The sequence below is a fragment of the Myripristis murdjan genome, chromosome 10 (assembly GCF_902150065.1).
Source record: "Myripristis murdjan chromosome 10, fMyrMur1.1, whole genome shotgun sequence".
Taxonomy (NCBI): Eukaryota; Metazoa; Chordata; class Actinopteri; order Holocentriformes; family Holocentridae; genus Myripristis; species Myripristis murdjan.
The window spans coordinates 14,500,764-14,516,116 of NC_043989.1; the positions used below are offsets into that span (position 1 = coordinate 14,500,764).

Below are 15,353 nucleotides of genomic sequence, written 5' to 3' on the forward strand. Positions count from 1 at the left end.
GAAACCTGTGGATCAGTACAGATCAACCATCACCACGGGGATGCTTTTAAAAGCCTTCTGTCAGATAGTCCATTGCATAATTTTAACTGGGTAAGATTATGTCACAGATTATGTCGCCGGGTCATGACCTTCAGTTCCTCACAGGCGCTCTGACCCTGGAGAGAAACCACACAGTTGGCTGGACGTCTGCTTCATGACGTCAAACTATATGACAAGTAGTAGTAGAAATAATATTTTAATAGTACTAGTAATAACTATAATAATAATAATAATAGAGCTTGGGATGTATCAGACACTGTGGACATCAGTTTGTTTACTGCCTGAAGATGATATTTATGCATGTATTTATGTAGGGCTATATAGGCTCGCCTTTTTCCAGCTACTATTTCCTAGCGCCATCATGTGGTATAATAGGTTACTGTTCTGTTTCTTCTGTTTGCTTATTTGTTTGTTTGCATTTTAACAGCAACAGGTGATACAAAAGGAAAATAAGACCCACTGCACCCTCCAGAATTACCACACAAATCTGGTCTAATTAATCTTTCTTTTTTTGTGTTATCTATTTATCTATTTAGGTTACACAAGTCTATCTACATGCTATCTAGTGCACAGGAAACTGGTTATCTGTGTCCTGGCTGTCATTATACACAGCGAGGAAACTCAAATATTTTCATTTTTAATCCGTAGAAGTTTTTATACACTTTTTTATGGTTGTAAAAACAGCCACTGCCTGCCCGTTTACCACCACACCACTGATGCTCATAAAAAGTGCCAGGTGAAGCTGTAACCTGTAGATGGCATCCTATTATAATCAAAAGCAGGAACCCGGGGGAGTCATTCCTCAGCCAATCACATCTCTGCTTCTACGAGTTGATAGTTTTCCTTTTCTCTTTTTCCGCAGTTTGACTTCTTGCTCTGAAAAAACAGCGCCTTCTCCTCGCTGATAAAGATGTTCATGCACAGAGCAGTTCTAGATATGAGTAAACTAAGTGATACGATTAAAACATCCGTCTTGTAAAACCAGAAGATGTGCCTATGGCGCTGCTCCATCGCCATTATCCTCGGATTTGTCTGGTATTTCTCGGAATGTGGCCAAACACTGATCCAGTACTTTTTATTCAGTCTTTGTTGCCTCACAGCTCCGGTTTTACTCGGAAACTTTGGCCAGGAAAGCAGCACTCAAACAGATGAAGTGGACAAGGATCAAATACCTCAGGTAGTAAAATACATTATGCATACTAAACTCATGCACCAAAACTGATTATATTGTATGGGCAATAGTGACGACTGCCTTACCGTCGTCTTTTAATTGGTTAACATTTAAAACTGTATGCATGAAATACGCATGTGTCTATAATGAGATAGATTTTTAGCATTTTGGCCTTTTACTGGGGTAAACGTATGAAGTGGTAGTAGAAGTAGGGCAAGGGGATGTTTTGTAAGCCCATCAAGATGTTTGTTAGTAAAACACAGTAGAGGGCACTTCCTTGCCTATGCTCACAGGCCAGGAGGGTTGCATCAACACATGAACAGAAAGAATAACATTGGCCTATATAAACATTTGAAATACTGAAGAAGTGTCAGGAATAGCCCCAGGTGCTTTTATTTGAAGCCTGAAACAGCAGTACAGGTCCCAGAGTAATTTAGACTTTACTTCTACTTAACACACTTACATGTGCAAACTTCTATGGCTTTGTGTACTGATTCCCATGTGGCTATTTTCTGCCTCTCTTACAGGAATCCCTTGTCGAGGTTGATGGAGAGAATACAGGTACACAAGCTGAAGCACTATTGGAGCCACAGTATCCACACGTGAAGAAGTCTCTTCAGCAAGGTGGGGCGAACACTAACAACCAAAAAACCTGTTTACAAAACTAGAAAAGTCTTTTTTTTTTCTTTAAACATAATCATTAAGGTGTTTACCACTTGTGCTTTATGTGTATGTACCGTTCACAATGTGTTGCACGTCAGATCAGAGCTGCTTTGCATTATAGTGTCAATGAATATTAAAGATCGCTGTTCGGCTCTTTGCCTCAGGCTCCACTGTCAGCAAAACATGGCTTGTTTGGAGATGACACGGTGGAAAAAAAAGGACAGTTTTGTATAGAGGCAGCTAGAGCTAGAGCTCATGTTACAAGATGTAAGGAGGGGCTTTTTGGAAAGGAATGACGAAAAACACACCACTTCAGTAGAGGGTAACTAGGAACTACTGGAAGTTGATATGTTGGTCATGAGGTTAAGGCTAAAACAGGAAGTCTTCTTGGTTTACTCATATCTCACGATATCAGTCTGCATCTGTCATAAGGTGATGTTGCACAGTGCAGGGTGTCACAGCTCTGTTCAAGTAAGCTGAAGAGCTGAATTGATTCTGAAGTTGCAGTAGTCAGATTTTAAACACATTAATGTAGCTTGCAGCTGTCGTCTAAAGAAAATTATCATGGAAATTTATGCTCCTGTGTTCCCATTCGAGTTGCTCACAGGAGTCTCACAGGCCTTGAAAATTCCTCAGAGTTTGTGGCTTTGAGAAAAACAAGGCCTTAAAAGGTTTTTGAAATGAATGGCCTTGAAAATACTTGACTTTATTTGATTTTAAAGTACAGCACCCATGATAATCAGAATGAACTGGGGTGGCATTTGAAAATGTTTAGATCTCTCTCCATCCTTTACAACAGTTTACATCCAGAGAAAACCCTGTCATGTGTATTTGCATCAATTTAGGAGCTGTTAATTTTTACAGGATTTTACATGATCATAAATAGAAAATCATGTCTCTGGGATGTTTAATTTTGACCAATGGCATTTCTTACCCTTATGTATATATTTTTGTGTTCTGTGTGTGTGTGTAGGTATATATAATATTTTGCCTTTTCTGTTGTGGTTGTGGTTTCCCCCAGTGTTTGAGTGTATGTACGCTGAGCTGGTCCTGCCTTGGTACCACGTCCCTGAGCCCTGTGAAAGTCAGCCGCTGCATCAGGCGCTGAGCCGGGAGTTTGACTGTGTCATAGAGCGAGTCGTCAGGAGAGCCAGAGACTTTGATGTGTGCGAAGCAGTCGTGGGCTCGATTCGTACGTTGACCCTGCACTTGCATAATGCGAAGCACTCTGACAGGTGAGACTTTCCGCCTTTCTTCTTGTAAAATAACACAATTCAAGCTGCTGCTGCTGAGGTTACTCTGTGTTGTTAGCACTGTGCTGAGCCCTATAAATACCTTATCATTTTTATCATACATAAATCATTTACCTAATGATTGTACATTTACTGGATCATATCTTTTGACCTGGGTTATGCAAAGACAACCACAAATAGCTTGGCTTTTGCTCCATTCAAGTTGTTTTGAAGTGTGTTTAAAGGGGGGCATATCAAGTTCACATGCAGTACAACACTTAGACTGTACTCTCTGAAATGTGTGGTGATAAACATCTTTGATCTAAACTATTAGTAGCTGTTGGATTTGTCTCTCAGTTGCTTTGTTTTTTTTTTTTTGTCTCAGAGAGCCTTTGTTCAGCTCCAGAGCAGAGGAGATTGCTGTTCTCAGAGAGTTTTCTGAAGCTCTGGTACGTAACCTTTTCCCTGAGTCTCTGTGGTGCCAAGATGTCAACCGCTGTGCCTTAAATGAGATCGTTGCCTTAAAGGGTAAGCAAGCATTAGACACCCTCCCTGCTGCAATACAGCCATATATAATGGCTAAGCCTCCCTTGAGTTTTTTTTTTTACTAGTATGAACTGTTTGTAATCCCTTTATGTCAATGGTATTATAGAGCTTAGGACATGAATTTGGGGTTGTATAAAAGGAAGGCTTATCCCATAGTAATTTGTTGACTCCCTGTAGTGGTTTGTCATTTTTTTTGGTAATGGATAAAACGTTTTATCCCAAGGGGGGCCCAGCATGCACTGGCTTTTGCAATTATGCATGTCGCTCAGTTAAAGTAAGTGATTTTATGGATGCGGGTAAAACATTAACACCTGCACTTTCAGGCCTCCCTCTTATTCTGGTGACTCTGAAGTTCCATTTTTCACAAGGCTAATTCCTGGGTGGAGCAGTTTATCATATGCTATATAGCTTGGTGTGTGAGCATTACAATTGATTTTCAAACACACAAGTGCTTACGATAATTGGGAGCAACTGACAAATCACCATTAGGGTTAAAATGCACATCTGTGTTTAATACTATGATTGCTATTATTAAGCCTAATTATTAGTCTTGATGATGATCTGAGGAGCAAATTTGCTTGGCTGCTCTTTTTTTTTATCTTGCATTGGCACCTTAACAATTTTCACCAGCAGCATGCATTCAAAATGAACTGAAATGTCAAAAATGGCTGATATGCCAATTCTATAATTATTGATCATGAAAGCCAAAATCTCTCCCTTTCTCTCTCTCTCTCTCCCCTCCTCATTCAATGCGAATTTCTTACTTAAGGATTTTAGTGTGTTTATGGTCGCAATAAACAGGGGGTAACGGGATTACTGTGTTTGTTGTTTCCCACAGGGCTGGAGCTGCTGGTGACATGGCTGTCTGACCCAGACAACCTGAACCAGCTGGTGGTGAGCCAGCTTGACAGTGTGACACCGCAAAGCTCGGTGGAGGAGCTGTGTGCATCGGACGTGGAACGAGCCTCCCTGGCTTCACATGAGGGCGAGGGCGAGGGCAGCGAAGTGTGAGTGGCTGTCAACTTCTGCAATCTGCTCGCTTGCCCCAGTCACAGCAAGCTGCAAACCATAGACTGTGGCTGCCACGTATGGTGTTTTTAAATTGGGCCTGACCCTGTTTTCTTTGTCGACTATGTTGTTGGATTTTCAGGATCTCGGAGGGAGCAGAGGGCTCTGTCAGCAGTGGGATCAAGTCCAAAAAGAAAGGTATGCTTTTGCTTTAGTTTAATGTGACGTTTAAAATCTCTGTGGGGTTGTGGATATCTGTAGGAACACAATTTTAACTTCAATTTAACCCTAATCAGTTGGGAACAGATCTTAAATCAGATTGTGGAGATGTGGGTATTCTCAGAATGGAGAACTATACTTACAGAAAGACCTGTTGTGTAGCATTTTTGAGAGCAATATCTGTTGTCATCTACTGTGACACTCTAATTTTCTTTACTGCTATGCCTGTTAGTGCACGATTAGTCTTCTGTTTCCTTTGTTTGTTGGTCCAGACAGCTGATTACACAAACAACAAGCTGAACACCAAATTAATTCTGTGCTGCCTGAAAGTAGAGCCTTTTTCAAGGTTTGTATGGGTGCTGGAAATCTTTGAAAATGCTTGTGTTTTTACATGGAATTTTCAAGGTTTGGAAAGTATTTAGTTAGGGTATTTAGTGACCTGCTTGAAATAGCAATTGCATTACTTTCATAGTAACTCATCAGGTCAGTGACGCATTTGGTAACTTGAAACTTGAAGCTGTGCTTTCCTTTAATCATAATTTAGGTTGTTTGTAGCACAGTAGCATCTGATACAATGTGATGAAGAAGTGAAATAATCAGTTGGGTACATATACATACATATATATAATTTACCAGAGCTGTACAGTGCTGGAAAAGGCTGAAATTGCTCCTGAAAATGCTTTGAAAAGGCTTAAATTTGATTTAAGAAAGAGTAGCATTGCAAACCATTCTGCAGCAGTCATAACTGATTGGAGCAGCCTTGGTATTTAATGAAATCTCTTGACCTTGTGTTCAAAATGCATGCTTCAATAGTAGCCAGGTAAAGGTGGAGCACTTCACTGGAACTCACTGGCCTTTCATGCAATACCAAACCACAAATTTCAAATTTTTATGGTCAAAAAAGTCCAGGTAGCACTCAACTGTGATTTTCAGGACAGGCAAATCTCTAATTCACCAGTTTATTTTGGGTAATTTAAAGAGAAAAATGCTTTGCGATGTTTTTGCCTCATAACAGCCCTGAAGATCTTAATGAGCAGCACTACCTGGAGTTTTTTTTATGATTTGTGAAATTACCTCCTTTCAGTCCTCTCAGTCTAAGGATTTTAAAGGTTTTGGAGGCTGCTCTACTTTCTCAATTCTGTGAATTTTGCAGTTGGCCTTCAGAGCAAATCATATTTGCTCTCATCCAAGTTCTAAATAATCTGAGATCAAACACAGATGATGGATCTGTCCTTGACTCTCTTGACCTTTGTTCTGCCTCAACATTGTTGACCACAACAGCCTGTTACACTGCTGTGAGAAATGTGTCAGTCTCTCTGGTATGGTTCTCAGTTCAAAATTGGAGTGCGTGCTTCTGAAACTGTTAATACTGATGATCATATAGCCAAAGGAAGTGTGCTTAGACCTCTGTTATTTTCACTGTACATGCTGCCTCTGGGAACCATAATCCAACAGCATAGCGTGAAATTTCCCAGCTATGCTGACAACACAGTTATGCGTGTGTGCAGCCAGATGACCCAGATTCTCTATCGAGATTAACTGACTGTACTGTATGTCAGCCTTAAATGAATGGATGAGTAATAACCTCCTAAAACTTAACAAAAACAGAAATGGTTGGCTCTTAGTCAGCCCCAAACCCAAGAGAGAACTAATTCTTGCCCTGTCTGATAAATCCGACCTTACATAAAACATCACGTAAGAAACCTTGATCTCATTCTAGAGTCTGATCTCAATTATAAAGCCCATTTTAATTCTAATACAAAACACCTTTTCATCATTGCAGAGGTGAGACCTTTTCATTGGTGCCACAATGATGAAAAGCCTTCTCACGGTTTTATTTCTAGTCGGTTTGTCCTTTGTAATGCCTTATACACTCATCTTCCAAAACCAGCCATTGCAAAATGACTATACAAAATGCCACTGCTAGGGTTTTAATAGAAACAAAAAGGAGAGACTATTCTACTTGACTTACCTTTCAGACTTTTTTATGAAATCTTTCTTTTAATTTTTGAAGCACTACATGACCCGCACCTTCCTACATCACAGAGCCCTTATTTTATTATCTCCCATAGCAGGTCTTTCAAAACATCCCAAGGTTGCCACAAAAGGTATTGTGGATGCTGTGTTTACCCACTGTGCCCCGAAACTGTGGAACAACACTCTGCCTTTATAAGACAGGCAGTGAATGAGTTTTACACACACACACACACACACACACAAACACACTGTTGTACTATGTGTTTTTATTTTTTAACTATTTCTCCCTCTGCTCTTTTAACTCATTACAACTGCTTCCTCTGTTAATGCTGTTGTAGCTGTTTTTAAATTGTGTTTATGTCCTTTTAACCTGGCATTGAAAAGCACTTTGAGTTGCATTCTGTGCATGAAAGGTGCTGTAATATATAAACGAAGTTCATTAGTTCAAGAGTTATTCAATGGTTACCTTGTTTCCCACATGGTAACACTGAAAGTCTGACCACTGACAATTCATATGATGCTGTTTAAAGGGTAAAAGCTGTTTTGACATTTTTGGTGAGCATTTTTTTACCCCTCTCTTAATTAGGACACCATGACATCAGTGGTCATTTCTAAGGGTTCCGTACAAAAATGGCCAGGTTTTTCATTATTCTTTGTTTTTTTTTTTTTTGTTTGTTTTTTTTTAATTAACTGTAATATCATGCCAGTAATCAAACCACTGGCCTTTTACAGGTTGGTCAGAGACATCACTGTAAATATATTACTACAGATTCTACTGAGATTTGATGGCAATAAAGTCACTTCAGTGTTTTATTGGACTGAATTAATTGTAGCAAATACACTAATACCCACAGTGACTTGTCTGGCAGAGAAGGAAGTTGGTGCATGCTTTATCATGTTGTGATAACCTGGTAATTGCTGCTTGCGGCTATATTTTTTTCCATTGTAATGCTGCTCAAATGCTGTTAAACCACCTCCCCACTCTGCACGGCTCCACAGATCTCAAGTCAAATTCGTTTAATGTGGGCTTTTTGATTTCCTTATATGGGGGCCGTTGTGCTTTCAGGCAAAAAGCTGAAGGAACGATTGTCGACGTTTGTGGACAAGATCAAGTCCAAGAAAGCCAAGAAGAAGAAGAAGATGAAGGAAATGGAGCAGAATTTAATGTGGCGGGCCATGCAGGATGACCTGTGTGCTGATGACGATGGCACGAGCAGAGAGGGCTCCATTCACAGCCAGCAGGACTCTGACAGGGTGAGGCCACTGCACCAAGCCAGATAAGACACTTTATTAAACTGGAGATGAAAATTTGTGAAACATGACAAGACTCTTTGTGGGTTTGTAGGACGATGGCGATCTGGAGAACTACTTGGCCTGTGTCCAAGAGGACATGATGGAATTCAAGCTGTCGTATGAGATGTGGCGGGTCGGCTGCTGGGCCGTCAGCATCCCTTGTGTGAGTTATAAATAACACTGACACTGTGGAATGTCCCAGAAGCTAGTTATCTGTGCACTGGGCTCTGTAAAAGCATGTCCTTGGGATGGTATGTTAGTGTTGGCGCTGAAGAAACTCCTGTCTGTGCCGTAGGTCAACTGGGAAAATGAGGAGCTAATCTTCACCATCCACCTAGAGGAAAAGAACAACCCCGAGAACCTGCAGTGGGACATCAAAAAGACCAACATGGATATCGTATATTTCCGCAACAGATGGCAGGTGGGGGACACAGTGTAAAGGCATAACATTTTTTTTTTCTCTGTCGACTACTTTGGATCAAAGGGAACACAATTTTGAAATGCTGAAAATGTCTTGCTCAAAAATTGTACACAGTCCTCATGTTTTTCCTTGTACTTGAGTGCCGTGTGTAATAAAAGCATTGCTCAGTCACGAACTGGATGTCTTAGTCACAAGCAAGAAGAGCAGCCCATAACAATCACATAACTGCCATGACCCTGAAAGTAGAATACATACTAAAGGCTGAAAGACTGAAGGATTTTAGCCTTTTCAGTTTGAACAAGTTAATGGCCTTTGATCTTGAATAGTCCGTTGTTGCTTGACTCAACACATTACCACTGTGTTAATCACTGGCTTCAAACCCACACTTTACCAGAGAACAGGAAAGCAAAACCTCTTCATGAGACGTCATCAAAAGAGATTCGCTTACTTCAGCATTTCAACATTTACTGTATTTTTTTTTTTTTTTTTTAAGTTAAAACAAGAAAATATGTTTGCTTTCGGTTTCATTTCTTCACCAGACTATGCTGAGAATTTCCAGGACGGTATAAGTGTATGCATTGTCATTTCCTCACACTCTGTCTACCGAGGAAATGCTTGTTTCACTACTTTTCTCACTGTCAGTCCAGGACAAGGCAGAGCAGGGCACTGTTGTGAAAACAAACCACAAGATTTGTTTCACAACTCCGGAATGCAGTGTATGTGCAACATCATATTTGATTGCATTCATATGGGGTGAAATTTTTTTTAAACAGATTTTGCAAAAATGAAACAAAAACAAAAAGTAGTGCTGTTACATGCTTAACGTGTCCTCTTGTCATACCACACCCATTTTAAATATGCCTCTCTCCTGTTTCAGCACTCTGCCAACATGCCCTGGGCGCTGGAGGAGATTTCTGATAAGGAAGTCAGTGATGAGGTCCAAGAAGAAATTAGAGCATCAGTGGAGCTTTTCTTGCAGGTAAGAGACACCAAAAAAAATAATAAGCCTACTGACTGATACACACATGACAAATTTCATAACTCCAAGTGTTCGCGCATTGTCATTTCCCTGTGCAGGAGTTGGTTTCTGATGATCTGATAGGCCACACTCAGCCGGTATTTCAGTTCCTGTGCCCACTTAACAAACTGCTGAGTGAGGAGGAACACCATGGAGGGGTGTGGGGCCTGCTTAGTGGCTTGGCCTACTTCCTGACTCCAGGACAAGAGGAAGAGGAGGTAAAAAGTTTCTCCAAAGTACCACTTTTCATCAAGTTCACACTTTGAATAAAAGCATAATGTGTTTTTTTTTTTGGCAGCAAAATAGAACAGGATTCAGCAGCTGAAGAGAGAAATGTAGACAAACCACCTTATCAAAATTGATGCAATATTTCTCCGTTTGTAGGAGAGAAATGGCTGTTATTGAATTGGTAAATAGATTTGTTTAGCTGTTTGTTGTCTGCTGTGCAGTAACACGATGCGAAGGCGTTCAAGGTGAGCTGTCACAAAACAGATTGCTTTGCTTTCTTTTTTTCTTCACAGACCAGCAGCCCTCAAACAGAAACCACAAGAGAAGACGTAATCTCTCCACAGCCAGAAACCACAGCGGTAGAAAACTGCTCCAGTGAGAAGTGCGCCAATGTTACAATCCCAGCTATTATTGTCTCCCAGTGTGACTCTCCGTCAGACCTGTGTGAGGACGGAGAGCCAGAAATGGAACCGCAATCTGATTTTAGGTCAGCCTCTTCAGGTAGTGAAAGCCTATCCCAAGACAGAGCGGAGGACGTGGATAATCCTTTAACCTCTCACTTGAAAATGTTCTTTAAAGGATTGTCCCGGTCCAGGTCACAAGAGTCTCTGGCCTCGACGAAAGCCGCCACTGATGAAGACCAGGCCGACTCAGAGTACACACAGCAGTCCAGCCAAAATGGAGGCCCGCCGGGAGACAGCACAGATGGCCCATCGTGGCTGCATTTCAGTGGAAGGGCCGGCAGAAAGCAGAAAGTGTGTTTCAAAATGTCAGGTGGACTTCACAGGACTAAAGGGAAAGACCAGGGGACTTTGCCAAAAGGAGAAGAATCACAGGGTCTGAAAAACCAAGTCAACTGGGAGCAACTGGAAGCGACCAAAGCTATATTTGATTTGCTGAAAGAAATATCCGGTTTGTTCAGAGTTCAGATCCAAATGCAGTTGCTCATCACATCATGGACTTGTTCAACAAGAGGTTTAAGATGATTTTTTTTTTAAAGCTAACATTTTGTGTTTTGCAGGCAACTCCATCCTTCTGAACATATTTGATGCCATTTTGAAGCCTGTTATGCCCATCCTGAAAAAGTAATTCTTTGTTTTTACTGCTTTCTAATGATTTCCTTTTTATTACAAAATGGGTGAATGTTTGATCGTGATTTGTATGCTCCTCTAGGAAAGTGAACTCTTTTTTAAACAAGATGAACCCGACAGAAGCGCAGATGGCCACATACATCGACACGCTGCGTAAGAAGCAGTGGCCGGACGGTTTGCCGGCGCCGCCTCCTCCTCCTCGCTCCGACGAAGAGAAGAGCGAGACCAGGGACAGAGCTCACAGCCTCATCAATGCCAGATGTACACAATGCCCGCCTTCACTCAATTTTCACTCAGTATCGTTGCTAGTCGATGATCCCTGTGAAATATATGTCTGTTTCACCCATATTATCTTCTTTCCTCAGATTCCAACTACCTAATCTTGAAGAAGACAGACATGGAGTCTGTTTTCAATCTGTTCCAGGACCGTGAAGAAAACAAAAAGCTGGTGTATGTGAGTGTCTAACCATTTAGCTTGAGTGGTGAAACTGTCTTTCTGTCAGCATGCCTTGTTTATCCCATCAGTTTTGCACCCTTTATTCAATGACAGTAATGTAAAACCCTTCGCACATTTTGTCGCTCTCTTGTGCTCTCTGACAGATGCTATTGTTGTTCCTGCTGAAAGAGTTTTTGCCCAATGAGAACGGCCTGCATGTGAGTGCCGCGGCCCTGCAGAAAGTGAACAACCCCACCGGCTGATCTGTGCGTTTCCGTGTGTGGTTTCTCAGGTTAACCGTGCTTTTAGACTAACTGTGACATGCCTCACCATTTTAGAATGTCTCGTTATTTATTAAACTTTTCTCTCAGTGCTTTTCAACACTTGACAAACGTGACTGTATTCAACCCTTGCAGGATTCTCTGTCATTTTTACCTCAGACTCACTGTGTATGCTGTGAACTGTTCCTTACTTTTTATTTTGTGTTGTGTTTAATTGTTTTGCACGTTTTAAAATCCCAATGTGAGTATTGAATATTTGTGTGGGAAATTCAAAACATTCTTCATGTAAACTATTTTGCATTCCAGCCCTGTCAAACTCAGGAAAAAGTAATGTATATTTTCTAGTGACAGTTTGAATTTCACCTCTGGTGTGGACACAATGAGCCATTAGTGGCATTGCCTAAGATATTTCTTATCACTTTGAGCACTTCAAGTGGGAATTTTGTTATTATACTAGTCCATTTGACTTCATGTTTTGTATATTAATAGGAAAGCCTAACTCACAATTAGTAATCACATAAATCTGTCATTTTTATACTTGTAACAATGTTCAGTTTAATTTTAAATATTACAAATAAAACATTGCAATATATGATATTTACTGGTCTGAACCTTACCTTTATTTGAAGTATGTGGTTACTGGGTCTCAACTGAAAGAGCGAGAGAGTGAACTGAGTCCGTAAAGATTTTGTAGTTTATTGCAGTGATTATTAAATGTAAATTGGTTCCCAATGCCAGCGTCTTGGTAGCTCTGAAGCATTATTGGGCTAAAAGCCACCAACATGTTTCATACAAGGTTATCGCACCAAGGAAAATCCTATTAGTCAAGTCAAGACGTGCCAGTGCAGCGCTAAAGTAACTGAGTGATCCGCAGTAATCCTTAGATTCATCCACGGGATTAAGATGCAGGCAAATATATTTACAAAAGAGGGTAAAAATTTCTGACACCTGAATCATCCGTCTCCTGTCATAGCATATCCAGCTTTTACTCTTGGTCTCAAATTAAAAAAAGAAAAAAAGCTAACCAGATTAAGCCTCTTCACAAAGTGGAGAGAAGTCTGACGTGTTGCAGTTCAGCAGAGACAAAAGTTGGACTGTGACTGTGACCATTTTTCTAAAACCCTTAACCTAATGTGCAGTCTCCATTATTTAACTGTTCATTTAACTATCTAACTGTGCAATCATTTATACCTGTAGGACTGTGCAGTAATTCAATACTGCAATACCCTGGTTTATATATGGTGATAGATATACATTTTCACAATTTCTTATTTGTGTATATATTGTTGTAATATGTTTGTAGGATGTACATATTTATACATAATGCACATACTTTTTTACAACTGGGATTAATGCACAAAGTAAGATTAAGCCCATATGTGTACATAATGCACACACTTTAACAAACTCATTTTTATATTTCTTTTTTCTGTTTCTGTTTCTTATAATGTAACTCTTCTCTTGAGAATTTGAGCAGCTGCAACTGACCCAGTTTCCCCTCTGGGATCAATAAAGTATTTCCGAATCTGATTTGGAAAGTGAGGCTGCTCAAAGAGCCTCTGCAGCACCCAGACGATTTGAGAACATTTTTATGTTTTGAGCATAAGAGAGATGTCATGAGGCGACGTGGCGGCACGCTTTCATTTAGATTAGCTCCACTTCCTGGATCCAGGTAACGTGACTTCAACACAAAGAGCATCACCAGCTGTTGGACACTTTATTCTCACCGTGTGGGAGCCTCTGTCTGGTCTGCTTCAGTGTCATGGCAACAAAACTTCAGCTGAAAATATTAAGATGATAATGTTCAGGAATGGGTCCTCATTGTTTCCCATAGCGGGGATTTTAAAAAAAAATCCAAAGGTGTCAATGAGGCACCGCATGATTTTTATTTATCTCTCAGAGCAGCCGTGGGTGGCTGTGCTGGCGCCGCCCCTCCAGCCCAGCAGGTGGCGGCATTGTGACTGGCAGCAGCGAGCGCTCCTCTGGTTGTAGTCCGAACCATTTGATCCAAGATGGCTGCGCCCTGAGTGTTTCTGTCGGCGGCGTGAAGGTACAGAGCAAGTTAAAGGTATGACAGCCCCGAGGTTTTGTCACTTTGACTGAGTGTGGCTTTATCTTCCTTTGGCCTCTGCTAAAATCCTACGTGCTTCTGGCGTAAATGCGTGAAACGAGACGCGTGTATTTAGGAGGGAAACGTGACAGCGGCTCTTCAGTGTGACAGGCGACTGGGCTGAGAGGTAACCTTCACTTATTGAGGGATGCCCGTGTTTTTTTTTTTTTTTTTTAAAAGTGAACCAATAAGGAATCTATTGCAAAACAAAATCCACACTCTGTATTATCACAATGATATTTTATTTGTTTATTATATCTTGATTTTGCTGATGCTGATGCTGACAAAATCTCACCCAGATCTGGCTCTTGACGCGTCCTGAAGAATAAGAAAAGTCAATTTACCACGTAGCTGTGTGGTTTGTATTCGGACACAACAGTGCATGTTTTTGAGGTGTTTTCCTTAGTACCAGCTCTTGTATTTGTTTTGTTGCTGCTTGTTGTTTTTTTTAGTGGTTTATTCAAACAGCAGACAGTCTCTCTGACAGGGGAGGCAGCGGAGAAAATGGTCTGGTGGGATTTAATTGCAAGCCAGCAGGGAATTAAGACTTTACAAGTAGAAATGTCTGGTTTAGACCAAAAGCTGCGTGTCCCGGTGCTCGGCTTGTGAATACACAGCCTCACTGCTCCCAGTTTTTAGATAAGAGTGTCACCACAGTGCTGCCGTCTTCATGAGCTGTTTTCTTTATTTTTTCTGTGTCTCTTTGTTTTTCCTGGCTGCCTGCCTGACAGCAAAAAGGCCAGTGGCCTGATGCTGTAGTTAGATGGTAATGTAGTGTTTGGGGTATGTGCAGATTTGATTAAAATTATACCTGTCCTGTGTACGATGATATGTTTTTGTAATGGTGTGTTTTGTAATACATGTTGTATAATGCTCTTCCCACTAATTTTGTCTCTCTTCATAAAAACATCAGCTCGATTTGATCAAGCGGTGGCAGTTTTTACTGGAATATGTTTGTCTTTAATTGCATCTTGGCACTTTGATATTGACTTATGCCAGCTGTGTTCTTGATGTCTTACTCTTAAAAAAATAATTAAATGGATCCATGCCTCACAGCTAGTCCTAAATTTACACCCACACTTTATTAAGAGCTATATTATGCCAGTTTAGGCTGCTCCTCACAGTTATGTAAATACATAAAGTCCCCCCTTTGAGGAATACACACTTCAGCTGAGAGGCAGGAGAGATCAGACCTTCAAGTTCAGTCCCGGGGTCAAACCAGGTCATCCAAATCCTCTCCTCAGCCTTACGGGGGTTGTTCAAGCCCTTCTTCAGTTCCTTGTTTTATTTGACCGGCCTTTAGTACTTGGTACTCAGCAATCAATACACAGCCCTCAGGAGAGGTGTAGGATGGGATGAATACTAATGTTGTGGAACAGGATCGGCGTGTGACCGGCCCTGTGTGTAACTGTATATTTGATGTAATCTCTAAATCTCATCGTGAGAATCTCAAGGAGCTGTTGTGAGTGATGACAAGCCCGGTACATCTGTCCTGTTTTGTCACTGCATCAGTCCCATCGGTTGTTTTGAAGTTTATAGCTCTGAATCCATAAGGCACCGCAACCTTTTGTGAAGAGGCTCTCCATCACAGATTTCCTAAGTGTCAGTGAACGTGCTGTT

General features: G+C 40.9%; 2 protein-coding genes across 4 annotated transcripts in view; both read left to right on the plus strand.

The window, feature by feature from the left end:
- The first annotated feature begins 836 nt into the window (after nucleotides 1–836).
- LOC115366513 (uncharacterized) lies at nucleotides 837–12,220 on the plus strand. 2 transcript variants are annotated; one of them, XM_030062001.1, is made up of 16 exons: nucleotides 841–1,216; nucleotides 1,738–1,834; nucleotides 2,895–3,108; nucleotides 3,491–3,633; nucleotides 4,490–4,658; nucleotides 4,802–4,857; nucleotides 7,922–8,109; nucleotides 8,201–8,311; nucleotides 8,444–8,569; nucleotides 9,447–9,548; nucleotides 9,647–9,805; nucleotides 10,109–10,727; nucleotides 10,837–10,900; nucleotides 10,989–11,167; nucleotides 11,272–11,360; nucleotides 11,507–12,220. In XM_030062001.1, exons 1-16 carry the CDS (start codon nucleotides 1,028–1,030, stop codon nucleotides 11,603–11,605), a joined length of 2,604 nt encoding a protein of 867 aa, XP_029917861.1. In that variant the 5' UTR covers nucleotides 841–1,027; the 3' UTR covers nucleotides 11,606–12,220. The 2 variants fall into 2 exon arrangements, with proteins under 2 accessions (XP_029917862.1, XP_029917861.1); XM_030062002.1 differs by lacking the exons at nucleotides 10,837–10,900; nucleotides 10,989–11,167; nucleotides 11,272–11,360; nucleotides 11,507–12,220 and having other exon boundaries at nucleotides 837–1,216; nucleotides 10,109–10,302; nucleotides 10,395–10,589.
- Nucleotides 12,221–13,555: 1,335 nt separating this feature from the next.
- The window catches only part of mrpl11 (mitochondrial ribosomal protein L11), a 28,003-nt gene continuing 26,205 nt past the window's right edge, over nucleotides 13,556–15,353 (plus strand). The window contains exon 1 of one of the 2 annotated variants that reach the window (XM_030062004.1): nucleotides 13,556–13,691. The gene's annotated coding sequence lies outside the window, so the exon portion shown is untranslated. Of the gene's footprint in view, nucleotides 13,692–13,719; nucleotides 13,861–15,353 lie in introns of those variants that run through there. The other variant, XM_030062005.1, reaches the window with a different exon arrangement.